The sequence below is a fragment of the Sorex araneus genome, chromosome 8 (genome assembly GCF_027595985.1).
Source record: "Sorex araneus isolate mSorAra2 chromosome 8, mSorAra2.pri, whole genome shotgun sequence".
NCBI classification, from domain to species: Eukaryota; Metazoa; Chordata; class Mammalia; order Eulipotyphla; family Soricidae; genus Sorex; species Sorex araneus.
Genome location: NC_073309.1, coordinates 51111029 through 51134231, shown reverse-complemented (window position 1 = coordinate 51134231; position 23203 = coordinate 51111029). Strand labels below are relative to the sequence as shown.

The 23203-nt window shown below is 41.8% G+C and overlaps 1 protein-coding gene across 1 annotated transcript in view; it reads left to right on the top strand.

Annotated features, from left to right (window-relative positions):
- Nucleotides 1-21724, top strand: part of LOC101551431 (sulfotransferase 2A1-like) — a 43767-nt gene extending 22043 nt beyond the window's left edge. Inside the window, exons 2-6 of the mRNA XM_055146234.1 lie at nt 2738-2946; nt 5692-5818; nt 16900-16994; nt 18609-18789; nt 21612-21724. Of these exons, the coding sequence (XP_055002209.1) occupies nt 2738-2946; nt 5692-5818; nt 16900-16994; nt 18609-18789; nt 21612-21724 (725 nt within the window). The remainder of the gene's footprint in view (nt 1-2737; nt 2947-5691; nt 5819-16899; nt 16995-18608; nt 18790-21611) is intronic.
- The last annotated feature ends 1479 nt before the right edge of the window (nt 21725-23203 follow it).

The window sequence follows — 23203 nt, the reverse complement described above, 5'->3', positions numbered from 1 at the left end:
TTTGTGAAAATTGTTGTCTTACAATGGGGACAAAATGCTTGTCTGTGGGTTAACCAAGTTGTTTGTCAATTGCTTAGCTTCTCTGTTATTGATTTTTAAAATTGAGCTTCGTTGACTTCTATGTTACTTTCGCATTTAACTTGGTGTGCTCTAATGGACTGTCAGTATTGTAGAATTTGTAGGGGTCGCTCAGTCCCCAATGTGACTGCACACTCAAGAAGTCCAGGATCTGTAGATATGTACCAATTGGATTCAGCAGGTTGGTTTGGCTTGCATCTCCCCAAGGTTGTAAAGATAGGCCTTGTTTAAAAGGAAGTGACTGTGCAATATGGTTGTTTCCTGTGGAACTTCTAGCAATACAGCAGGGTGGGGGGCTGCTTTTCCCCACTACAAGAAGAACCTAGAGTTTTCAGGCCAAAATACTATGTACCTGGAATTTTAATTGGACTGGCATCTCTGCAGAAATGAGTTGTGAAGCAGCTGAGTTGGGTCGTTTGCATGGCTCCAGCTCTGGGGAGTGGGTACAGATGCTGGAGCTTCAGCAGGGAGGGGTCTTGGCCTGTCCCCCATCCTGAGAGAGCCCCAAAGTATTCAGCCTAAAGATGCATGTACCCCTGAGATTTATTCTGGCTTGCATCTCTTCTGGGGTTGGTCCTGAAGCTATGATACTAGGTTGCTATGTGTATCAAGATGCTACTTATGTGAGGGAAGGGAAAAATATGAGGACTGAGGCTGAGGTCAGGGACAGGGTAAGTGCATAGGAATGACAATTGGGTAGAGACAGAGGCAGAGCCAAATTCAAGATCTAATGCCTTGGCAATGTGTAGTTAAAATGTAGCACAAAAATCTCAGGGCATATTCTTCAACCTTTTATGAAGGAGTGAAGTTTCTTCAACCTTTTATGAAGGAGTGAAGTTCTGAAATAGCCACAAGATTTTGTGTGCTCACAACTGAGTATTGAGTCCAGTTGACCGCGTTGAGTCCAATAACCAGTGACACAAGGACAAACTATCGTGCTGGTGCATTCGGGAAGGGTACCTGCTCTTCTGGAGCTCATGAAAACAGAAAAATGTGGGTGGTGATTACGGAGTAAATGGAGGGAAAAGGAAGAGTTTATATGTATTCGATAGAAGGTCCTGCTTGAAGGTTTATAACCAGGTATAATGTTCCTTCTTGTAACTTAATACTTTTTTTTTTTTGTGAGTGAGTTCTTTTTTTTCTTTTTAATTTCATTGACCCCAAGGACATTTGATACAAGGGCCAGAAATTTGCCCCATAGCTGGAATTCAAGAATTTCTTACAAAAAGAACCATGGGGAAATGATTGGATAACTACAGGCAAGTCCCAAGCACTGTGACGATTGCCTCTTTACTTACTGAGGTACCAGAGGATTTCAAGAGTATAAATATTTCTGTTTAGGGATACACCGCACCATTCTAAACCCAACACCAAACTTCCAACACCCCTGCACCATTGCTCACCCACTGGTCCCTTGGTAACATCAAAATTGTGACCGGAGAATATGGGGTCTCTTTCCCAGAGCCCCTCTATTTTATTTTCTTGTTTATTTTCTTGATTGATTATCTATGTTATATAACCTGGTGTTTATTTTAATTTACTTACTTATTTTACTCACTGTCACTGTCACTGTCATCCCGTTGCTCATCTATTTGCTCAAGCGGGCACCACTAACATCTCCATTGTGAGACTTTTTGTTACTGTTAATTGCACATCGAATACACCATGGGGAGCTTTCCAGGCTCTGCCATAAAAGCGAGATACTCTTGGTAGCTTGCCAGGCTCTCCGATAATAAATAAATAAAGTTTGTTTTATTATTATTTAAAAAAATTATTTTCATAAGATTGTTCACATTAGTTGATTACATTTAATGTTTCAACACCAGTCCCAATACAATTTAACCTTTCCACCACCAATATTTCAAATTTTTCCACCACCATTCAATCCTGCTTGCCGTGGACAGATGCTAGATAATTTATTTTCTATTGCTTATCATGAATATCATGAGAGGTCATGAGGCTGCAAAAGCTGCCACATACTTTTTGAATTCTAAAATTGTAAATGGTTGGGATCCAGAGACATCTCTGTAGGGAGCTAATACACTTTGAGATTCATTTGGGAGTCTCTGCATCAAGGCCGTAGACGTGCTTAAGGTGGCATCTAGAGACAGATCATGGGTGTGAGAGCTAGGACCCCAAGCGGGCGGGGAGATACGAAGCAGGGCCCATTTCTGGTGCTACCATGTGGCCTAGAGTCTTAATTTCTGAACCCACATACCTGGGTTTTTCTTCTGGAAGCTCATGGCCGCCAGGGTTTCATCTGGAACAGGCGGAGGGGGCACACCCGCTCCATCTGAGGGGCCGCAGTGGAACTGATTCTGTACGGGGACTGGAGAGATCTCCAGCGAGCTGTTGTCTTCCGGGTTTCAATGCTGTGTCTCTGTCACCTGGTATTTAATTTCATAATTACTTCCACATTAGATGAGAAGAGTTGGACTTCATATCTTCCCCCAGATGACTAGGATTCCTCACTGTATAGTTCTCATCTTCTTCATCCATTTATCTGTTTGCGGGAATTTGGTTGCTTTCAGATCACAACTTTCATTGATAGAGCTGCAGTTTATGTGTGAAAATGGTGTGATTTTGTTCCATAAATAGTACCATACATTTTTAAAAGTCAAAGAAAATGACTGGTCTTCATTTTCTGTCCTTTATTTAGGAACACATTGGATGGCAGAGATTCTTTCCCTGATTCATTGCAAAGGCGATCCCAGGTGGATTCAATCTGTGCCTCTCTGGGAACGTTTCCCATGGATAGAGTTATACAAGGGATATAAGCTATTGAAGCATAAGAAAGGCCCACGCTTTATGTCTTCCCACCTTCCAATCCAATTCATGCCCAAGTCATTCTTCAGTGCCAAAGTGAAGGTGAGTGCACGATGGTCCTCGTATGTGTGATCAATGCTTTTTAAATCTCTCTATGTCCAGAAGTTAGCAGAGACTGTGATGGAGATGCAGAGTCTCTTTCATAGGTCTGGTGTGGGGTCTTTGGTTCTATGTAAGATGGCATTACTGTGTATTTCTGAGTGCATTATGTCAATCATTCAACAGGGTTTTTAGCAGTCAAGTTAAAATGGAAATAAAGAGTTCTGTTCTGTGCTATGTCACCCAACCCTATTTAAGATACAACTTAAATTTGGTAAGGTTGAAGCCCAAAGAGCTATCTATAGGAGATTGCTGAAAACATTCAAGAAAGAATGCCTGAAGGCAGGGTGAGTGATTGGTACCCCTCCCCCTCTTGAGTTTTCTGACCTCTTTGTCTCTACCAATTGTCAATGTCTGTTAAGTCCAACAGTCTAACACATCTCTCATGGGAATGGGAGGTGACCCAAGGGACCAAGGGAACGTAAAGAGTAATGTACTGTGTATCTGTAGACAGGAGTAAATTTGCAATGAACAGTAGAGCAAAGTGAGGAAGAGTGAGTCTATGCGGATAGACAGGCACACCTCTGCCTTCTCCTCTCTGGGCCTCTTCTGTGTGTCCTGGACTCACAATCGCCACATTTCCTCATGAAAGGAAATGATGGATAAGTGAAGGGTGTTTTGGGTCCAGGGGTTTCTGATTCCTGTTTGCCTGGAAGGCTCTCTCCTCTCCCAAACTCAATTTAGGGGAAACTCTGAGTACCAATATTGACATTCGGTAACATGGAGATCCAAGACCGGGTATCTTTGAAACCTTGTTGGATGAGCTAATTCTTTTTAGAATTAGCAGCCATAACCAGTTCAGTGCAGAACCTTCCCAGGGGACTCTATTCCCTGTCCTGAATCTACTCTCCAGGCAGGTGGAGTCAAAAACATTTTCTTGCAAGATATGACACCGTCAGCCACCTCTGAGGGAGCTGATCTGGTGTATGTGTGGAGGGGGTGGGGGGCCAGGGTTGGCTGGGATGCCCTGGTGGCAGCAAGCAGCTGGGTCCACCGAGCCTTCCCCCTGTGGCAGGAATGTTGTGCGCCCCTCTACTCAAGGTCTGGAGCACCATGGTGGTGCCAGGTTGGACCTGAGTATCATTGTTTAGAATTCACATTTAAATACAATGGCTGCAGTGGTCTACTGACATATTGCACATGACTGCCCTGCCTCACCCAGCGTGGGCACATGGAGCCACACCGCAGTCTTCTTCAGGGTTCACATTCCTGGCCATACTCCACAGCAGGCGCCAAGCTGGTTCCGAAGGCACTCATTGAGGGAGAATATTTAAAGGACATTACCTTCCTTCGAGCAGAAATTTTGTGACTGCAGCTGCCCACTGTTCAGAGAGTTGAGAGCTTCGGCACTCAGCCAGCTCTGGCCTCTTTAGACACGCTGTCACCATCTTCTCCCTACCACCCCGCCCTACCCACACCTAGTTATTTTGTATTGTCTTGTGTTTTCTTGGATTATAGAAGAAGAGAGGTGAACATGTAGAATGGAAAATTACCAAACTCAAAGGTAGCAAATGTTTTGTTTTGATGAGTTTGAAGCCTGACAGTATTAAGCCCTATGAAGCAAACTAAACAATAAAGATGAGTAACTTATGATGACTTTAATCATTTCTAAACAAAATGAGCAAAGAGGGCAGGAACAATAGTGCAGAAGGAAGGGTGTTTGCTTTGTATGTGTGCCTCTCAGCTTCAATCCCCAGGGCCCAATATCATCCCTTATGCCCAAGCAGGAATGATCCCTAAAAGCAGAGCCAGGCATATGCCCTGAACAACATATTTTCCAAAAAAATCCCCTCCAAACTGACCAGAAATGATCAATGAAAGTAAGACTTTAGGTTGATAAAAATTATTATTAAGAATATGGGTGATCAGATAAAACAAAAAGTGGATTCTGTACTGGAAAACCTGGAAAAATAGAAAAGGAACAAAGCAGACAAGCAGTAGAGATGAAGAATGACAAATCAGAAGAGGAGCAGAGCAGCAACTCCCTGAAGAAGGATGAGACTAATGTGAAGATGGAATCTGAGGGGGGTGCAGATGACTCTGCTGAGGAGGGGGATCTGCTCGATGATGATGATAATGAAGATTGGGGGAAGACCAGCTGGAGTTGATCAAGGATGATGAAAAAGAGGCTGAGGAAGTAGAGGATGACAGAGACAGTGCCAATGGCGAGGATGACTCTTAAGCACAAAGTAGGGTTTTGAAATCTTGTCCCATTAGTTCTTTATCTAGGCGCTTGTCTAAGATCAACAGCAGATCCTCTCCCCTAGTATCTTCAGCACATGCTCATTGTTCTTCCCATCCTTGTCCTTCCCATGTTCATTAATTCATATTGCCCTGTGCCTAGTTCCATTTTCACTTCCTTTGACGCTCCTAGTAGTTATGTTGTCTTGCCCTGTAATTTTTGCTTTTAATTTTGATACCTCTTTATGACTTGACAATAAAAAGGATGTATGGTTTAAAAAATAGAATATGGGTGATCACCTCAGTGGGGATAGATTCAAGTAAAAGGAGGGATTGTTTGGTGAATTGTGGAAGCTCGAGTCTGAGGGGAGACCAAAGGATGTCCTTTGTGGCACACTGGAAACACAGTCATGTTCTAAACTGATGTTTCTCAATATGAATGAATTTTCATAGAAAGGGCAGAACTTAATTCCAATGGTTGATTTTTACCCCCTTTTTCTATTGAAGGTAATTTATGTCATTAGAAATCCCAGAGATGTTATTGTGTCTGGCCATTTGTTCTGGAAAGGCTTAAAATATGTTCAAGAAGCAGAATCAATGGAACAATATTTTGATTGGTTTCTCGAAGGAAATGGTGAGTGACTGTAAAATACAGTAGTTGGATGGAGGATGTCAGAGTCCTTTATGGGATCTCACGTTACACCCAGATGGTAACTCAATGTCTTCCCAAAAATTAGCGGCTGGTTTGTCAGTATGGAGACTGATTTTTCTACATCCCAATTCTCTACTGGAGTGCAACCTCACAAATATAGCGCTTCAGGAATCACTGGACAAAATTCAGTATTAGTCCTCCCATCCTTTGTTCCCCTGGGGATACAGTCTTGGGGTCAGCTTTTCATCCAATACCTGGATGAAAGAATCCTGACTTCCCAAGACATCTTGGGGTATATCTTTGCCAAGATTCCATAATTTCTTGTCCCACATGGTGAAGTTTCATGGTTTGAAATCTTACATTCAATATTTGACCCATTTTGGTGCTAGAGAAACCACAGAATGGTGAGGATCTTGCTTCACACATGATGGACCTTTGTGTGATTTCTGAAACTCCATACAGTTCCCTGAGCTTCCCAGGAGTGAATTCTGAGCACATAAACAGAACTAAGCCCTGAACTCCCTAGATCTCAATCAAAACTCAAATTTTGGACCCATTTGACTCCAATTTGTGAGTGGCATAAGACAGACATTGGCTTCATACTTTTTCACACTGAAACCACTTTTCATAGTAACACTGATGGAACAATCATCTGAGCCATTGCTGTACTGCTCTTGTCTATGATTCTGATGTGTGAACATTAAAGGTTGATGACTGAATATGTGCATTCTCTTGAGCCCACCAAATGACATGCCATTTTGAGTCCAGAACTATAACATATTGATGCCATAACTTTGTGATCACATGAGAAATCAGGGTGTGTGAAGTCTACAGCTCTATTCCTGTTGCTTTTGTGAGACTGGATTACTTAAAGTCTTTTCTACTTTGCATACTGTAGATACTGTAGATACACATTTCTATGTCTCCAGAGATGTCATGGAATTTTGATAAGAATTGCACTGATTCTCTAGTTCCCTCTGTACTCTACACACACCCACCACAGCCATGCTCCCGGAGATCCAAGAACACAGGTGTCTTTTCATTGATTTTTGTTACCTTCACATGCTGCCATCAATGTCTTGTTGTCTTAACTGCACAGGTCATTGACCTTCTGTCATTCTCTGGATATTCTTGAATGGGAATGATTTCTTCTTTTCTCTTTAACACAATTCATTATTGTGACATAGAAACTCACTGTTCTCTGCATTTACTGACAGAACAGTAAAATTGATGTTACTGATCAGTAATTTTCATGCTAACCTGCCCTAGTATTATTAGTCTAACTGTAATCTCATGTTGGCCAAATTATCTTTGTCCTCAATACCTTTCTACCTGCTTGTTTTTGAGGTGCTAGGAATGTCAATTCTATAATCTGTCACTGAGCCACATCCCTATTCCTAGTTTTGTCATCCTGATATCTGTCTGGTGTAGCTGAAATAAGATCCAATATTTCTGATGTTAATATGAGCTGCTTATTCATTTCTTATCAATGATGTAGCTATTGGCTGTATTAGAAACTACAATTGGGTGCAAGTACAATAAACAGTCATGTTATATTCGTGATCTTTGTTTTCGATCTTAACAAATCAGAATTCTCCTTTCTTCTGACAGTCTATTTTTAATAACAGATAGAAGTTTTATGTTCCTATTTGAAAGCCACCTATTCTAAGATTGCTGTGTTCTCATAGGAATCATATACCCAGAAATTCATACTTATTAACATGTTATGGGTCAACAAATGTCCCCTTGCTTCATATTAGCTTGCCTCATACTGACCTTACAACTATGCTACTCATTCCTATTTTAAAGAGCGATGATTCAAATTAATTATAAATGAGCACAATCATTCACACTGATGATACAAGTTAAATATAAATGAATGTAGGCATTCACACCAATAATACAAGTTAATTATAAATGAGTCCAGTAGGAGAAAACAACATAACTAACCACCAAGTAGAACAACTATAAATAGATACTCATCAAAGAAATGTGATGTGGGTCTGTCTTGGTTTCAAAAGTGACACAGTTCTGTGCTCAAGCTCATTCTGGTGATAGGTGGGAAGTGAAGGGAGATAAATGATGCAGGTGAGGAAGTGAAGTGAAGGAACTGATGCAGGCACAAGATTTCCTATGTCAAGACAGACTTTGAATGGCAAAGCTGCAGTGGGACAGACCCCAGGATGGATAGCACTTGTCTGTGCATTTCTGATAACATTTTGCAACAATCATGTTTAGTTGTGTCACTTCTCAGGGCCAGGCCAGAGATATTTTAGTGTCAAAAGATTATAATATTCGATCACCGGCGGCCGTCGCTAACAAGGTGGCAGATAGTTTCCTCAACATCCTATCCAAGACTAACATCCTAGCTATTTGCAAGCAGTAGGACAATAAAACACAAGACTTCACATGAGAACTGAAGGAAACATCTCAGTAGGAGACCAGGTTCTACAAACGGCAAGTAAAAAGGCAACCGCTATTAATTGAGCCTATCCACAATCCTTTTTCGCAATAAAAGGTAACAGGAATACTCATCTCCAAGGGCCCTCTTTCATACCACAACAACAACATGAAGAAACAGCGAAAATCCCCAGTGCAAGCAGAGGACGATCCAAGGAGTCCGGAAACCTCAAGGGGCGCTTCCTACAAACTTGACCTCACTGAGAAAGAATTCAGAGTTGAAATCCTCAACATGTTCAATGAACTCAATGCAAAGATGGACAACTTCAAGGAAGACCTGGCAGAAACAATACAACAGACAGCCGACAAAATCCTGGAAGAAATGAGAGCAGAAATAAAAAAACTTCAAAAAGAAATGAAGGATTCGGTACATGAAATCAAAAACTCTCTGGCTGCCCTCAACAATAGGATGACTGTAGCCGAAGACAGATTCAGTATGCTTGAAGATGACCTGCAAGAGGCCTACAGGCAAAAACAAACCATGGCAAGAGACCTCAAAATAGCTCTAGCCAGAATCAGAGTCCTAGGAGATGATTTCAAGAGGAACAACATTAGAATCATTGTACTACCAGAACCACAGGGAACCAACCCCAACGAAAAAGACACAGTCAAACAAATCATTCCGGAAAACTTCCCACAGCTGGACAATGCGGGCATCCAGATTCAAGGCGCCCGGAGAGTGCCAGCTAAAAGAGATCCTAATAGAAAAACCCCAAGACATATCATAGTTACAATGATGGACATCGTTCAGAGATACTATACTGCAAGCAGCAAGATCCAAGAAGGAAATTGCATACAAAGGAGCTCCCCTTAGACTCACGGCAGATCTATCAGAGGAAACCCTCCAAGCTCGAAGGCAATGGTGGGATATAGTGAAAAAACTCAATGAAATCAACGCTTCACCAAGAATACTTTATCCGGCTGAACTCTCATTCAAACTAGAAGGGATCATATACTACTTTGAGGATAAACAACAGCTCAAGAACTTCATAGACTCAAAACCAAACCTAAAAGAAGCACTAAAGGGGCTATTGTAAGACAAGAACAACCACTACAAGCACAACAAACCCTTGCACAAAGATGGCACAAAATCCCATAACAATAATCTCCCTTAATGTCAATGGTCTGAATTCACCAATTAAGAGACACAGACTGGCAAAATGGATTCAAAGACTGAACCCAACATTCTGCTGCCTGCAAGAAACACATCTGAATAGCCAGAACAAACACAGACTCAAAGTCAAAGGATGGAAAACAATCCTGCAAGCAAACAACTCCCTCAAGAAAGCTGGGGTGGTGTTACTAGTATCAGACAACATAGACTTCAGGTTGAAAAGGATTAGAAGGGATAGTGAAGGCCACTTTTTATTAATCACAGGATATGTACATCAGGAAGAAATCACACTCCTAAATGTCTACGCACCCAATGAGGGACCAGCTAAATACCTACAACAGCTGCTAAGAGACCTTAAGAAGGACATCTCGAGCAACACAATAGTATTTGGAGACTTCAACACCGCACTGTCTCCTCTGGACAGATCAAGAAGATTAAAACTCACCAAGGAAATACTGGCTTTGAAGGAAGAAATAGAAGAGAGAGGGCTAATAGATCTATACAGGGCTTTATATCCCCCAAAAAAGGAATTCACATTCTTTTCCAGTGCACATGGAACATTTTCCAGAATAGACCATGCACTAGGCCACACAGCATACCTCAACAGAATAAAAAAGATAGACATTGTACCAGCTATCTTTTCAGACCATGATGCACTGAAGATAAAACTTAATTGTGGACAGATGCAGAAAACCAAATCAAATACCAAGAAATTAAATAGCTCGATATTGAACAATGAGTGGGTCAGGAAGGAAATCAAGGAAGAAATCAAAAGGTACCTAGAAACAAATGAGAATGAAGACACGAGCTACCAGAACCTGTGGGACGCAGCTAAAGCCGTTTTAAGGGGAAAATTTATAGCTCTGCAACCATATCTCAGGAAGGAAGAAAGGGCCCACATAAATAACTTGACTTCACAGCTCAAGACCTTAGAAAAGGACCAACAAAAGGAGCCCAAACCAGGCAGAAGGAAAGAGAAAATAAAACTTAGAGCAGAAATTAACGACATGGAAACCCAAAAGACAATTTGAAAGATCAATGAAACCAAGAGCTGGTTCTTCGAGAAAATAAACAAGATTGATAAACCACTAGCAAGACTCACAAAGAAAGAGAGAGAGAGAACCCTTATAAGCCGAATCAGAAATGAAAAGGGGGACATCACAACAGAAACCAATGAAATTCAAAAGATCATCAGAGACTAATTTGAAAATCTCTATGCCACGAAACAAGAGAACCTAGAAGAAATGGATAAATTCCTCGACTCCTATAATCTCCCAAGGCTGAATCAAGAAGACCTGGAGTACCTGAATAGTCCAATTAACATCAAGGAAATTGAAATGGTAATCAAAAGTCTTCCCAAAAACAAAAGCCCAGGTCCAGATGGATTCACTAGCGAGTTCTTCCAAACATTTAAAGAGGACCTTATGCCAGTCCTTCTCAAGCTTTTCCAGGAAATTGAAGAAACAGAAACCCTCCCAAACAGTTTCTATGAGGCTCATATCTCCCTAATACCAAAAGCAAACAAAGACACCACAAAAAAAGAAAACTACAGGCCAATATCCCTGATAAACACAGATGCGAAGATCCTCAACAAAATATTAGCAAATAGAATTCAACAACTCATCAAAAAGATTATACACCACGACCAAGTGGGATTCATCCCGGGGATGCAAGGATGGTTTAACATCCGGAAATCAATCAACATAATCCATCATATCCACAAAAGAAAAGATAAAAATCATATTATCATATCAATAGATGCAGAGAAAGCATTTGACAAGATTCAGCATCCGTTTATGATGAAAACACTCGCCAAAATGGGTATAGAAGGGACCTTCCTCAATATAGTCAAAGCCATTTATCACAAGCCTATGGCAAGCATTGTCCTCAATGGGGAAAAACTAAGACCCTTCCCTCTGAGAACAGGGATGAGACAAGGATGCCCACTCTCTTCACTTCTGTTCAATATAGTACTGGAAGTACTTGCAATAGCGATTAGGCAAGAAAAAGATATCAAGGGCATTCAGGTAGGAAAGGAAGAAATCAAGCTCTCACTATTCGCAGATGATATGATACTATACCTAGAGAACCCTAAAACCTCTACCAAGAAACTCCTAGAAACAATAGAGTCGTATAGTAAAGTTGCAGGCTATAGAATCAATACCCAAAAGTCCATTGCTTTCCTATATGCAAATAATGAGAGAGAAGAAAGTGACCTGAGAAAAGCAATCCCATTCACAATTGCGCCTCAAAAAATCAAGTACCTCGGAATCAGCTTAACAAAGGAGGTAAAGGACTTGTATAATGAAAACTATAAAAAACTACTTCAGGAAATAAAAAGGACACAAGGAAATGGAAAGACATCCCCTGCTCATGGATTGGAAGAATTAATATTGTCAAAATTGCAATTCTCCCCAAAGCATTGTACAAATTCAATGCGATCCCTATAGGGATACCCTTGACATTCTTCAAAGAAATGGAGCAAGCTCTCCTGAAATTCATATGGAACAATAAGCCCCCACGAATAGCTAAAGCAATCCTTGGGAAAAAGAAAATGGGAGGAATCAACCTCCCCAACTTCCAACTCTACTACAAAGCGGTAGTCATTAAAACAGCATGGTATTGAGAGCCAGCCCTAGTCGGGCCCGTGCTCGGCTCCGGCCGGCCGGGTTTTCGGCCCGGGCGCCCATGCCCCTGCAGAGCCGGTGGATGTGGAACAAGCGGGAACCAGAGACAGCTTTAGGAATTGGGGTTCCAGCAAGTGCCTGCACCCATGTATGGAGACTGTGAATTAAGCCTTTGCCCCACGCCGGCTAACGGAGGAAATATGTAATTTCTGGCAGAATTTTCCCAGGACTTTATACAGAAATCCAAAACCGCGCGGACGCTTCCGCGTCCGCGCGACTTAACATTTATAATTGTCATCAATGTGAAAGGGTTCTATTTGAACAGGTCAGACTTGGGGGGGAAACTCCAAATAATAACAGTAAGTTTTTGTTGAAATATTGAAGGTTCTTAATGTAACAGCCACCTCTGGACTATGAGCTAAGCAAAAGCCCCACGCTGGCCAACGTGGCGTGGAGTACACCATATTATGAGGCGCAGGAAGGGGGATGAGGGGGAAAAATTAAAAAAAAATGGAAAAGGAAAAAGAGAAAAAAAAGAGAGAGAGAGAGTTATGTCAACTATAGTGAGTTTTGTGTTGAATTATGGAATGTAATCAAGGTAAAGAAAAAATGAAGTGAAATTCATTAGTTATACAGTAGGGGGTAGGGGTGGGGGCGGGGGGTAAACTGGGGTTTCTGGTGGTGGAATTTGGGCACTGGTGAAGGGATGGGTGTTTGAATATTGTATAACTGACATATAAACCTGAGAACTTTGTAACTTTCCACATGGTGATTTAATAAAAATTAAAAAAAAATGTACTTCAAGTAATTTTTGAAAATAAGCATATATTTTATATAGACATAATTAAAAAGAGAGACTCAGTTAACTTATCTGGAGATACAGAATATGCTTAAAATTATTCCAATTTATTTAAATGATTAGAATAGTTTAAAATTATTTGTAGTATGGTTCGGTGATTGTTTTATTATGCCAATATACAAATGTTTATATGCACTTATATAAAATTTGTTTTTAAAAAAAAAACAGCATGGTATTGGAACAAAGGCAGAATTGCAAACCAATGGAATAGAGTTGAATACTCTGACACACACCCCCAAATATATGATCATCTAATCTTTGATAAGGGAGCAAGAAATGTGAAGTGGAGCAAGGAAAGCATGTTTAACAAATTGTGCTGGCAAAACTGGACAGCTACATGCAAAAAAATGGGCTTAGACCTCCATCTATCACCATGTACAAAAATCAGATCAAACTGGATTAAAGACCTCAACATCAGACCAGAATCCCTAAGGTACATTGAAGATAAGGTCGGCAAAACCCTCCACGACATTGAAGCCAAAGGTATCTTCAAAGCTGACATGCCACTGGCCAAGCAGGTGAAAACAAAGATAAATAAATGGGACTATCTCAAACTAAGAAGCTTCTGCAACTCAAAAGAAACAGTGACCAAAATACAAAGACAATCTACAGAATGGGAAAGGATATTTATGCAGTACCCATCCGATAAAGGGTTGATAACAAGGGTATACAATGCACTGGTTGAACTCCACAAGAAGAAAACTGCCAACCCAATCAAAAAATGGGGTGATGAAATGAACAGAAACTTTTCCAAAGAAGAAACCGGAATGGCTGAGAGGCACATGAGAAAATGTTCAACATCACTAATTATCAGGGAGATGCAGATCAAAACAACAATGAGATATCATCTCACACCACAGAGACTGGCCCACATCCCCAAAAACAAAAGCAACCGGTGTTGGCGTGGATGTGGGGAGAAAAGGACTCTCCTTCACTGCTGGTGGGAATGCCGACTGGTTCAGCCCTTTTGGGAAACAAAATGGACGATTCTCAAAAAGTTAGAAATTGAGCTCCCATTTGACCCAGCAATACCGCTCCTGGGAATATATCCCGGAGAGGCAAAAAGGTATAGTAGAGGGGCTGGAGCAATAGCACAGCGGGTAGGGCGTTTTGCCTTGCATGCGGCCGACCCGGGTTCGATTCCCAGCATCCCATATGGTCCCCCGAGCACCACCAGGAGTAATTCCTGAGTGTAGAGCCAGGAGTAATTCCTGAGTGTAGAGCCAGGAGTAACCCCTGTGCATAGCCAGGTGTGACCCAAAAAGAAAAAAAAGGTATAGTAGAGATGACATCTGCAATTCCATGTTCATTGCCGCTCTGTCTACAATAGCCACAATATGGAAAAAACCAGAGTGCCCGAAAACAGATGATTGGCTAAAGAAACTCTGGTATATTTACAGAATGGAAACTACGTAGCTGTCAGAAAACATGAAGTCATGAAATTTGCATATAAGTGGATCAACATGGAAAGTATCATGCTGAGTGAAATGAGTCAGAAAGAAAGAGACAGACATAGAAAGATCGCACTCATATGTGTAATATAAAGTAGCTGAGAGGTACAACCTTACAATGTTGCGATTCCTGGCAGACATTTCTCTGGACTTAATTACTAGATACTAAAATACAGAAATCCAAAACTATGGTGCTGCTAGTGCGGCCTCCTGACTTCATATCTCTTCATTCTCAGCAATGGAAAACAAATGACCAAATGCTTTCTTTTCAGCAGATCGACTTTAGGGGGGAGAAACTCCAAATCAATAATAGGGAATTTTTTTTTGTTTAAATATTGAATGTAATCAAAGTAAAGTGAAAGTAAAGTGAAATTTACCAGTTACACATGCGGGGTGGGGGGCTGGGGAGGTGGGGGGAAGGGGGGAGGTATATCGTGATTCTTGGTGATGGAATATGTGCACTGGTGAAGGGATGGGTGTTTGAGCATTGTATAACTGAGACTTTAACTTGAACGCTTTGTAACTTTCCACATGGTGAATTAATAAAAGAATTAAAAAAAAGATTATAATATTCATTAGGAACCTTACACAATAATGCATTTTGCTCTGGGCATATGAGGAATTTCTTCTATGTCTGCAACATTTTTCCTCTAAACACACGTTTATTTCTTCTCTATCCACTCATTTTTAGTAACGTTTTATGTTCTGGGTGTTGGTATACAACATCCCATAATCCCAGGCCTAGGTAGGCCTGGATGTAAACGATGGTCTATGTTTTGGTTACTGAAACTTTAAATGACGGTTACTGTTTCCGTTGGTTGATTTGTATATTCAGCTGCTCTCTGGCAGGCCATAACACAAAATCTCCAGAGGCAGTCCTGTGATCCTCCCCCAAAAATATATATTTCTTCTGCGAGTAAAGTGCCTCTGACTATGCGGTAAAATTGCAACATTGTTGCAACACTGGGAGAGGGTTGAGTTTTGAAAGTGTTGACCTGCAGTAATATTGCCCCTGCCTTTATCCCATCCGTTCTTCTGCATGAATGGAAAGTTCTTTATCTCCTTTTCCCAGACAGTTCTGAATGTCACATTTTAAAAATCTTTTACTCCTGAGTCCCAAAAACTTCAACTAAGCATGTTACCTGGACAAGTTCTTATACTATTTGGCTTGCTTTTTGCCCAGACTTGAGTGCCAGTCACTTCATCAGCTTCCATGTTATTCTGGCCAAGGCAAACATCTTCAGTCTCCCTGTAATGAAGCCAGCCTGAGTTTTTTCTCAATCGATATTATATTGTCAGATGCACGTCTCTGATGTGCAATTACTGGTAGCAAATAATACTCAAATATCTCTGTGCTCAGAATCACTTAATTTTCAAAAGCAAATCAAAGTTGGGTCAAATTACTTAATGGGATCAGTTGGGTCCAAGTTTTTGGTAGATTCGTGCTTTAATAAATGATTAACTCATTTTTCAATGTTCTCAACATGATTTTATCAACATTGATTACACTCAACAAACTTTCAGAGTGACTTTTGAGTCTCAAATATTGTGTGGAAGGATAACAATGAACTTTCCGCCCAAGTTTCATACTACTTTTCTGAAAATGTCGTGGTCTCTGGAAAAGTGAGACATTCTGTTCATATATGCACCTGAAAAATGAGCCTTTGTTTAGGCTCTTTCTCAAAGGACAACTGGAGTGAGCAGAACATGCAGGCAGAGTGATTACCACCAGCATCATTAGACAGAAGAGCACAGACATGCTCTACACCTGCTATACTCAGTGCAGTCTGGGCTGGAAGAGAAACACCACAGCGGGAAGCAACTGGCCTTGCACCAAGCCAACTCTGATGTGATCCGAAGTCCTGCATGGCTCCCCAAGCCTTGCACACAGATTCAGAGTAATCCCTAAGTACTGTAGTGTGTGACCCCCCAACACTCCAACAAAGAAAGTACATAACATTCTATGTAACCCCTAGGGGGATCCTGAACCTTCCAAACTCACATGATCCACGAGAAAAGTCATTACACAAGGAAACATGTCTGAGAAAATCTTGAATGAATGGAGCTGAAAGCCCACCACTGTCACATAGACACATTAGATCATTCCCTGGGAAACAGTAGTTCAACATAGGACAAAGCTCTCAGAACAGAATAGTTGAGATATACAGGCAAAAAGAGACAGAGAGATAGAGACAGAGAGACAGAGAAACATAGACAGAGATCATTTCATAAGAGAAAATAATTATGAAACCAACTGTCAAAATCATAAAGAGACAATATATTCAAGATGCACTACTGTGTCTCTCCATCCGTGGTTGGGTCACTGGGCAGGAACTTCGTAGAGCCTCAAAAAGCTGTTGCAGAGCTGACTTGGGTAAGAGACCCCGGGATGTTGGAGCACTGTGTGCCCACTTCCTCCCCTTCAATCAGTGAACTGTAGCAAAGGCCCCCTTATGGAGAGGCGCGAGCAATGTTGCCTGAGTTTCGACATTCAGAGGATCTTAAACACCGTGGTGTGGGACCCACTTTTTTCTCTGCCTCCCCACCTGCAGTGCCCTATGGTTCATGGTTCGACCATACCCATGGCTGGATGCCCATGAGAGATCGGGAGAACTTCCTGCTGCTGAGTTATGAAGAGTTGAAAAGGGTAACTCTTTTTTCTTGTTCTTTTGGTCGGAATCCCAAAACTATCTTCATCTTATTACCTGTTCCTCCTACTCTGGGTCTCAAACCAACATCTCTGTAGATATATGGTAGGTCCCCAGGGGGAGGACCGTTCGTACCACGGGTGCCTCACTTTGGAGAGCACTCTGCAGACTCTTTCCTCTTACCCATTGTTCTTTGCTCCCTTTAACAACGTTGAAAGAGTAGCAGCCCTACCCAGAAGAAGGTAATGCATGAGAATCACATAGGCACTGGGTCCTCCAATGTGGTCTCACTGGGGATGGTGCTCATGGGGGTGGGAATTATGGGCTGTGGAAGTAACTTGAGCTGCCCAGATGCCTCTGGAGTTATCTCCTATTTCCCAACATACTTCCCTACCAAAACATTCATTGGAGGATCATGTTGGTGAAATGAGTCAGAAAGAAAGATCCAGACATAGAAAGATTGCACTCATGCATGGAATATAATGTGGCAGAGTGGTACGAGCTAAAAATGATGGATCTTCTGGCAGAAATTTCTCTGGACTTGGTTACTAAAATACTAAAATACAGAAATCCAAACCCTCGCGGCCACTATTGTGGCCACACAACCTCATACGTCTTCATTCTCAGCAATGGAAAACAAATTATCAAATGCTTCCTTTCCAGCAGGTCTGACTTTGGGCGGGGGTGAAATTCCAAACAATAATAGTGAGTTTTTTGTTGAAATATTGAATGTAATCGAAGTAAAGAGAAAGTAAAGTGAGATTTATCAGCTACACAGGTGGGGTGGGGGCTGGGGGAATTGGAGACTGGAGGAGAGGTTTACTGTGGTTCTTGGTGGTGGAATATGTGCACTGGTTAAGGGATGGGTGTTTGAGCATTGTGTAACTGATACTTAAGCCTGAAAGCTTTGTAACTTTCCACACAGTGATTCAATTAAAAAAAAAAGAATGTTTCCTTCTGACACTCACTCCTGTTCATTCCCTGAACAAGTTTCCAGCCACCAAAACAACTTTCCTTATAATCATTTTTCAAGTCAGAAGTTTTCTTGTGGAACATAATCAAGACTCATGAAAATAGGAAGTGAAAAGCTTCTGAGTTCTGGGAGAAACTAAGGTACATAAGTCACAGCAAAGTCCTTCCAGAGATTCATCCGTTTTCTCATCATCTCCCTCTGGTGCTTTGTGCGCCCAGTCCAATGACTGACACTGTGCATAGGATGACAATGTGCAAGTATAGGCTCCTTAGTCGGGGTGTTTCTGGACAGCCTTGATGGCGCCACGAGAGCTGCAGTCCGTCCCTCTCACCTTGTCAGTTTCTCCCTGGATCTCTCTTGAGTAACTATGACCACAGGTGTCTAAAGTCTTTTCAACATGTTCCACTCTGGACCCTGCTTAGCAGCAAGGGCTCACCTACTCCTCAGAGAATCAGGCGGACCTGCCTTCATCACACCCTGTGTTCCCTCTGACTTTTTCCATCCTATCCAGCTCCTGGGAGCAGGAATTTCCAAGTGCTCGCTCTTCTGCTCCTCCTCCCCTTGTTCCTTTGGGGTTTCTTCCCTCTCATCTCCTCTCTGACATCTTTCAAATTGTTGCTCTTATCTGGTCTTCTTCAAGGACACAAGAAGCAGTGTGCAGAAGATCTGCCGATTTCTGGGCATGGAATTAGAACCAGAAGCCCTGGATTCAGTCCTCGAGAATTCTTCCTTCAAGGCTATGAAAGAAAATAAGATGTCCAATTATTCTCTTGTGGATGGTATTCATATTGATCTAAAGAAATCAACCATGTTGAGAAAAGGTAAAGAAAAATTATGTATGTATGGAAGGATAACAGGATTGAGATCAGAAGAGTTTGAGTTCATGCATGGTCATTGTCCATCAATCATTGCTCTTCTCCTATGACCTATGAAAATCTCTCATAGTTATGACGTGGGCTACAGGCACTGGCAGATGCTGATTCCTGCTTTGGGGTCATCTGAGTCCTGTGAGGTCAGTAGATCTCTCTCTCTTCTCAGAAATTGCCATGCAGATATTCAGCTTACAAAGGGATCCTTGCGAATTCCTCACCACCATCAAACAGACCAGGCTCAATGATCTGGGAAAGACATTCAAACTGGGCTTGGTCTTGTCACTGTCCTGAACTAGGAAAAGTCTAAAATATAATTTTCATCTTTTGGGAAGACAGGTCAGGTTTTTAACTGCACAATGCTGTTTTGTTACAAGTTCGTGTCAGACCTTGTGTAATAAAATTCAATGAATTCACCACCCTCGGGCTCAAGATGAAGAGTTTCTCAGCCATAAACTTGGAGAATTCCAGCTTCAAAGATGTGTGAGTAGAAGAAGGAAGGAAATGATTGTCATACTAAGCCAGGCCGGGCTGTGACCCAGGGCTGTAGAGTCAGGTGACACATCATGGCAGACTAGAGGTTGGGGTATACTGATAGTATAAATAGGCTTTCCTTGATGCTTAAAATCTAGGGATAATTTGATATGTAACTCTTTTTTTGGTGGAGTATGGGGTGGTGTGAGCCATGCCAGTGATGCTCAGTATTTACTCCTGCTCTGCACTCAGGAATTACTCCTGGTGGTTCTGGGGAGACCCTGTGGGATGCCAGGGATAGAAATTGGTACGGCCATGTGCAAGGCAAAGAACTAATCCCTGTACTATGGGTTTGGTCCCTGCTCAGGGACTCAGTCAACTACTGTTTTTCTGCAACCTGTGGCTTGATTCTGATTCTTTCCTTTGGAAAAGAGACCTGTGTTCTGCAGTTCATGCTGCTGCATATGGAAACAGATAACTTGACTCCCAGGTCGCTTGTTGGAAGCTGATGCTGTAGAGGCTAGGAACATTTTGGCAGCTGTGTGAGAATACCTTGTTCTGGTGTGAGAAGGACAATGACTTTTTGACGAGCAAAAAAAGGCGTATTCCAGGATAATTTCTGTCTTTGAAAGGTCACTGACTCCCCCCTCGCTTCTAGGACTTCAGAACTGGATTAATAGGTAAAGTCTGTAGTGGTCATTACCACAATTAGGTAAGAAGACGCAGCCCTAGACTACTATGACTTGTTTCCTTATAAGCAGATAGTGAACAAAAGTGTGTCCAGGTAGTTATGGGAAGGGAGCACCTCCTGTCATGGAGAGAGATATCCCTCTGACCCCCAGGTATTCTGACATTGAAATCCTGACCTGTGATCTCCAAGCTGAGATTAGTCTGAAGAAAACTAGGGACTGGAGAGAAGACACAATATGGAAGTCACTTATATAGCATGCAGACGACCTAGGATTGATGTAACAACACCTACGGTACTCTGAGCCAAGACATGAGTGATTCCTGAGCAAAGACCTAAGAGAAAATTCTGACACAGCCAGTTGAGGCCCAGAAACCAACAAAAAAAGAAATGAGAAATGACTCTGTCACAGTCCTTTCTAGTTCACTTGTATCATTTTTCATCCCATCAATTTTCGATTTGCTTGTACAGGCACCAGTAACATCTCCATTTGTCCTTGTCGCGTGCTAGACAATCACAAGCTAACATCTGAGCTTGCAAAGCTGTGCAGAGAAGCGATAAGGAAGACCTCAAAGAGAGAAGAGCTGCAGTGTTGGCCAATGCGGCAGAAGCCAGGGAAAATATTTGCAACACCCGCCTACCCTTCGCTAAGTATAAGACCAAGATGACTACCCTCCAACGTCCAGAAGGATCTATCACATCTTCCAGAAGGGCAGTGGAAAAAGTTATCCATGACTTCTAGTTGGGTCTCTTTGATAGCCATGTTCACTTGCCGCATACCAAATTCTGGAGGATGGATATGTCTTTCCAACATCCTCCCTTCTGAAATACGACACGCCATTTTGTCAACAAAGATGCGTACAGCACCCAGTCCACACAAGATCAGACCCAAACACTTGAAAAATCTACCCTCAGTACTCATCAATACACTGGCTTGGCTTTTCATATGCTACCTGTTTGAAGGTTCCGTTCCAATGGAAAACCAGAAGGACCATTCTGTTGTACAAGAAGGAAGACATTCATGACATCGGCAACTATCACACAATCTGCCTTGTGTCCGTCATCTACAAGTTGTTCACTCAAGTCATCCTGAATAGGATTGGCAGAACACTAGATGAAGGACAACTATGTGAGCAATCTGGGTTCCAAAAAGAATTCAGCAGGATCAACCATATCCACACGGTGAACAAGCTCATTGAGGTTTCGCAAGAGTTCAAGATGATGCTCTGTCTAACATTCATCAATTTAAAGAAGGCCTTTGTTTCTATGAGACTGAAGCATTCATCAACCTCTAGCCAAACAGAGCGTTCAAACTCAGTACATCAGATCCTCTGTGAATTGTATTATGGATTCACCACCAGAATCTCACCATTCTACAAAGAAGTGATCATCGAGATAAAGAGAGGGGCTTGGGAGGGTGACACTATTTCCTTGTCAGTTACACTCAGTAAAGTGAAGAAACCTAGCACAGCATGAAATTGTTTGCTCTTAGTTTTCCTGTTCTGCATCAGTACTTGACAGAGGTAAGTTTTGTACCCAGGCCAAGAGGAGACGACTTTGTGTCAGCAGAGCTGACATCATTTAATCAGAGTCTCTCTTTTATTATTATCAGGTGTTTCTGGGGACTGGAAAAATCACCTCACAGTGGCACAAGCAGAAACCTTTGATGAAATATACCAGGAGAAGATGAAAGATCTTCCTCCAGAGCTGTTCCCATGGGACTAATGTTCTACAATGTTCTGGATCTCATACAGATGTTGATCATCCTTCTGTCTTTGCACAAGCGATGCCAGGGGCTGATTGATTATGATCATTTATTTCTCCCTGGTACTCTTATTAACCAGTCTTTGCATCGTTGGTGATACTGTTCCCATTGATCTGTGTACTGCTCTGCATATAATGCAACCCACTTTGGGACAAGAAATATGAATGGATAAAAATAAATGGGTAAAAATATTACAAGTATCACTATCACTGTCATCCCACTGTTGATTCACTCAAGCAGGCACCAGTAAAATCTCTATTCCTCCCAACCCTGAGATTTTAGCAGCCTCTCCTTACTCGTCTTTCCCAATGTTGGAGGCTCTTTCAGGCTCAGGGAAATGAGACCTATCATTCCTGTTTTTTGCATATTGAATATGCCACCAATAGCTTGCCATGCTATTTCTGTTCGGGTGAGATACTCTCGGCAGCTTGCTGTGCTCTTCGATATATATATGTATATATATGTGTGTATATATATGTATATATATATGTGTGTATATATATATACATATCATCCATATATATATATATATGTACACACTATGTTGCCTACTTTCTGAACACCATCAAATATAGTGTGGTAATTATGGAAAATGGGTAGGAAGTATCTTATAAAGCAGCTTGGAGAGTGGTGGCAGTTGGGTAGTGGAGGTTGGCTGCAGGGTCTGGGTCCCTTGGGGCAGGGAGGGTTCTCACCTGACCCACTCTGGAATGCCCTGAGTGAAAACAGCCTGGCACAGAATACCAGTACAAGTAATGCTGTTAATATTGTTTTATTCCAAATGAGACTAAAAGCCAAGGGTGTACAGATCAGGGAGTTGTGTTGGGGGCTCGTGAGTAAGACCTTTCCCGGTATTGCCAGTGTCAAGGCTGAGGAAGTACTTGCTAGGTATGTGGCTGCCACTTTCAAATCTGCAACACCATCGATCCCCTGAGCACTATCAGGGGTCAATCCTGATCACAGAGGAATGAAGAGACCCTGAGCACTGCCAGGTGTGGGCCCCAAAAGAGTAAAATTAAAGGGTATTTTCAACAGTTGGCAGAGAACATCAGAGTCAAGTAAAATTTAACCAAATCCCACAACACACATACACTCACACAAATGCACACACCTCATTGATAGATATTCTTAGACTCAGAATCCCCCCTGTTAGCTACCATATCATCAATGCTCACTGTTGCAACAATGTTGCAATTTTATTTGACAGTCCGAGGCATTTCACTCGAGGAAGAAATATACATTCTGGAGGAGGATCACATGACTGTCTCCGAAGGTTTTTTGTTATGGCCTGCCTGAGAGAAGCCTGTTCAACCCCCTTTTACTAAGTAGGTTGATGTACTAACCAATGATATTCAGCCACATAGGCAGAATATGCAAATTAACTTAGTCAACAGTTCATTAGGAAACAGTAACAGAAAACGATGTTAACATCCAGGCCT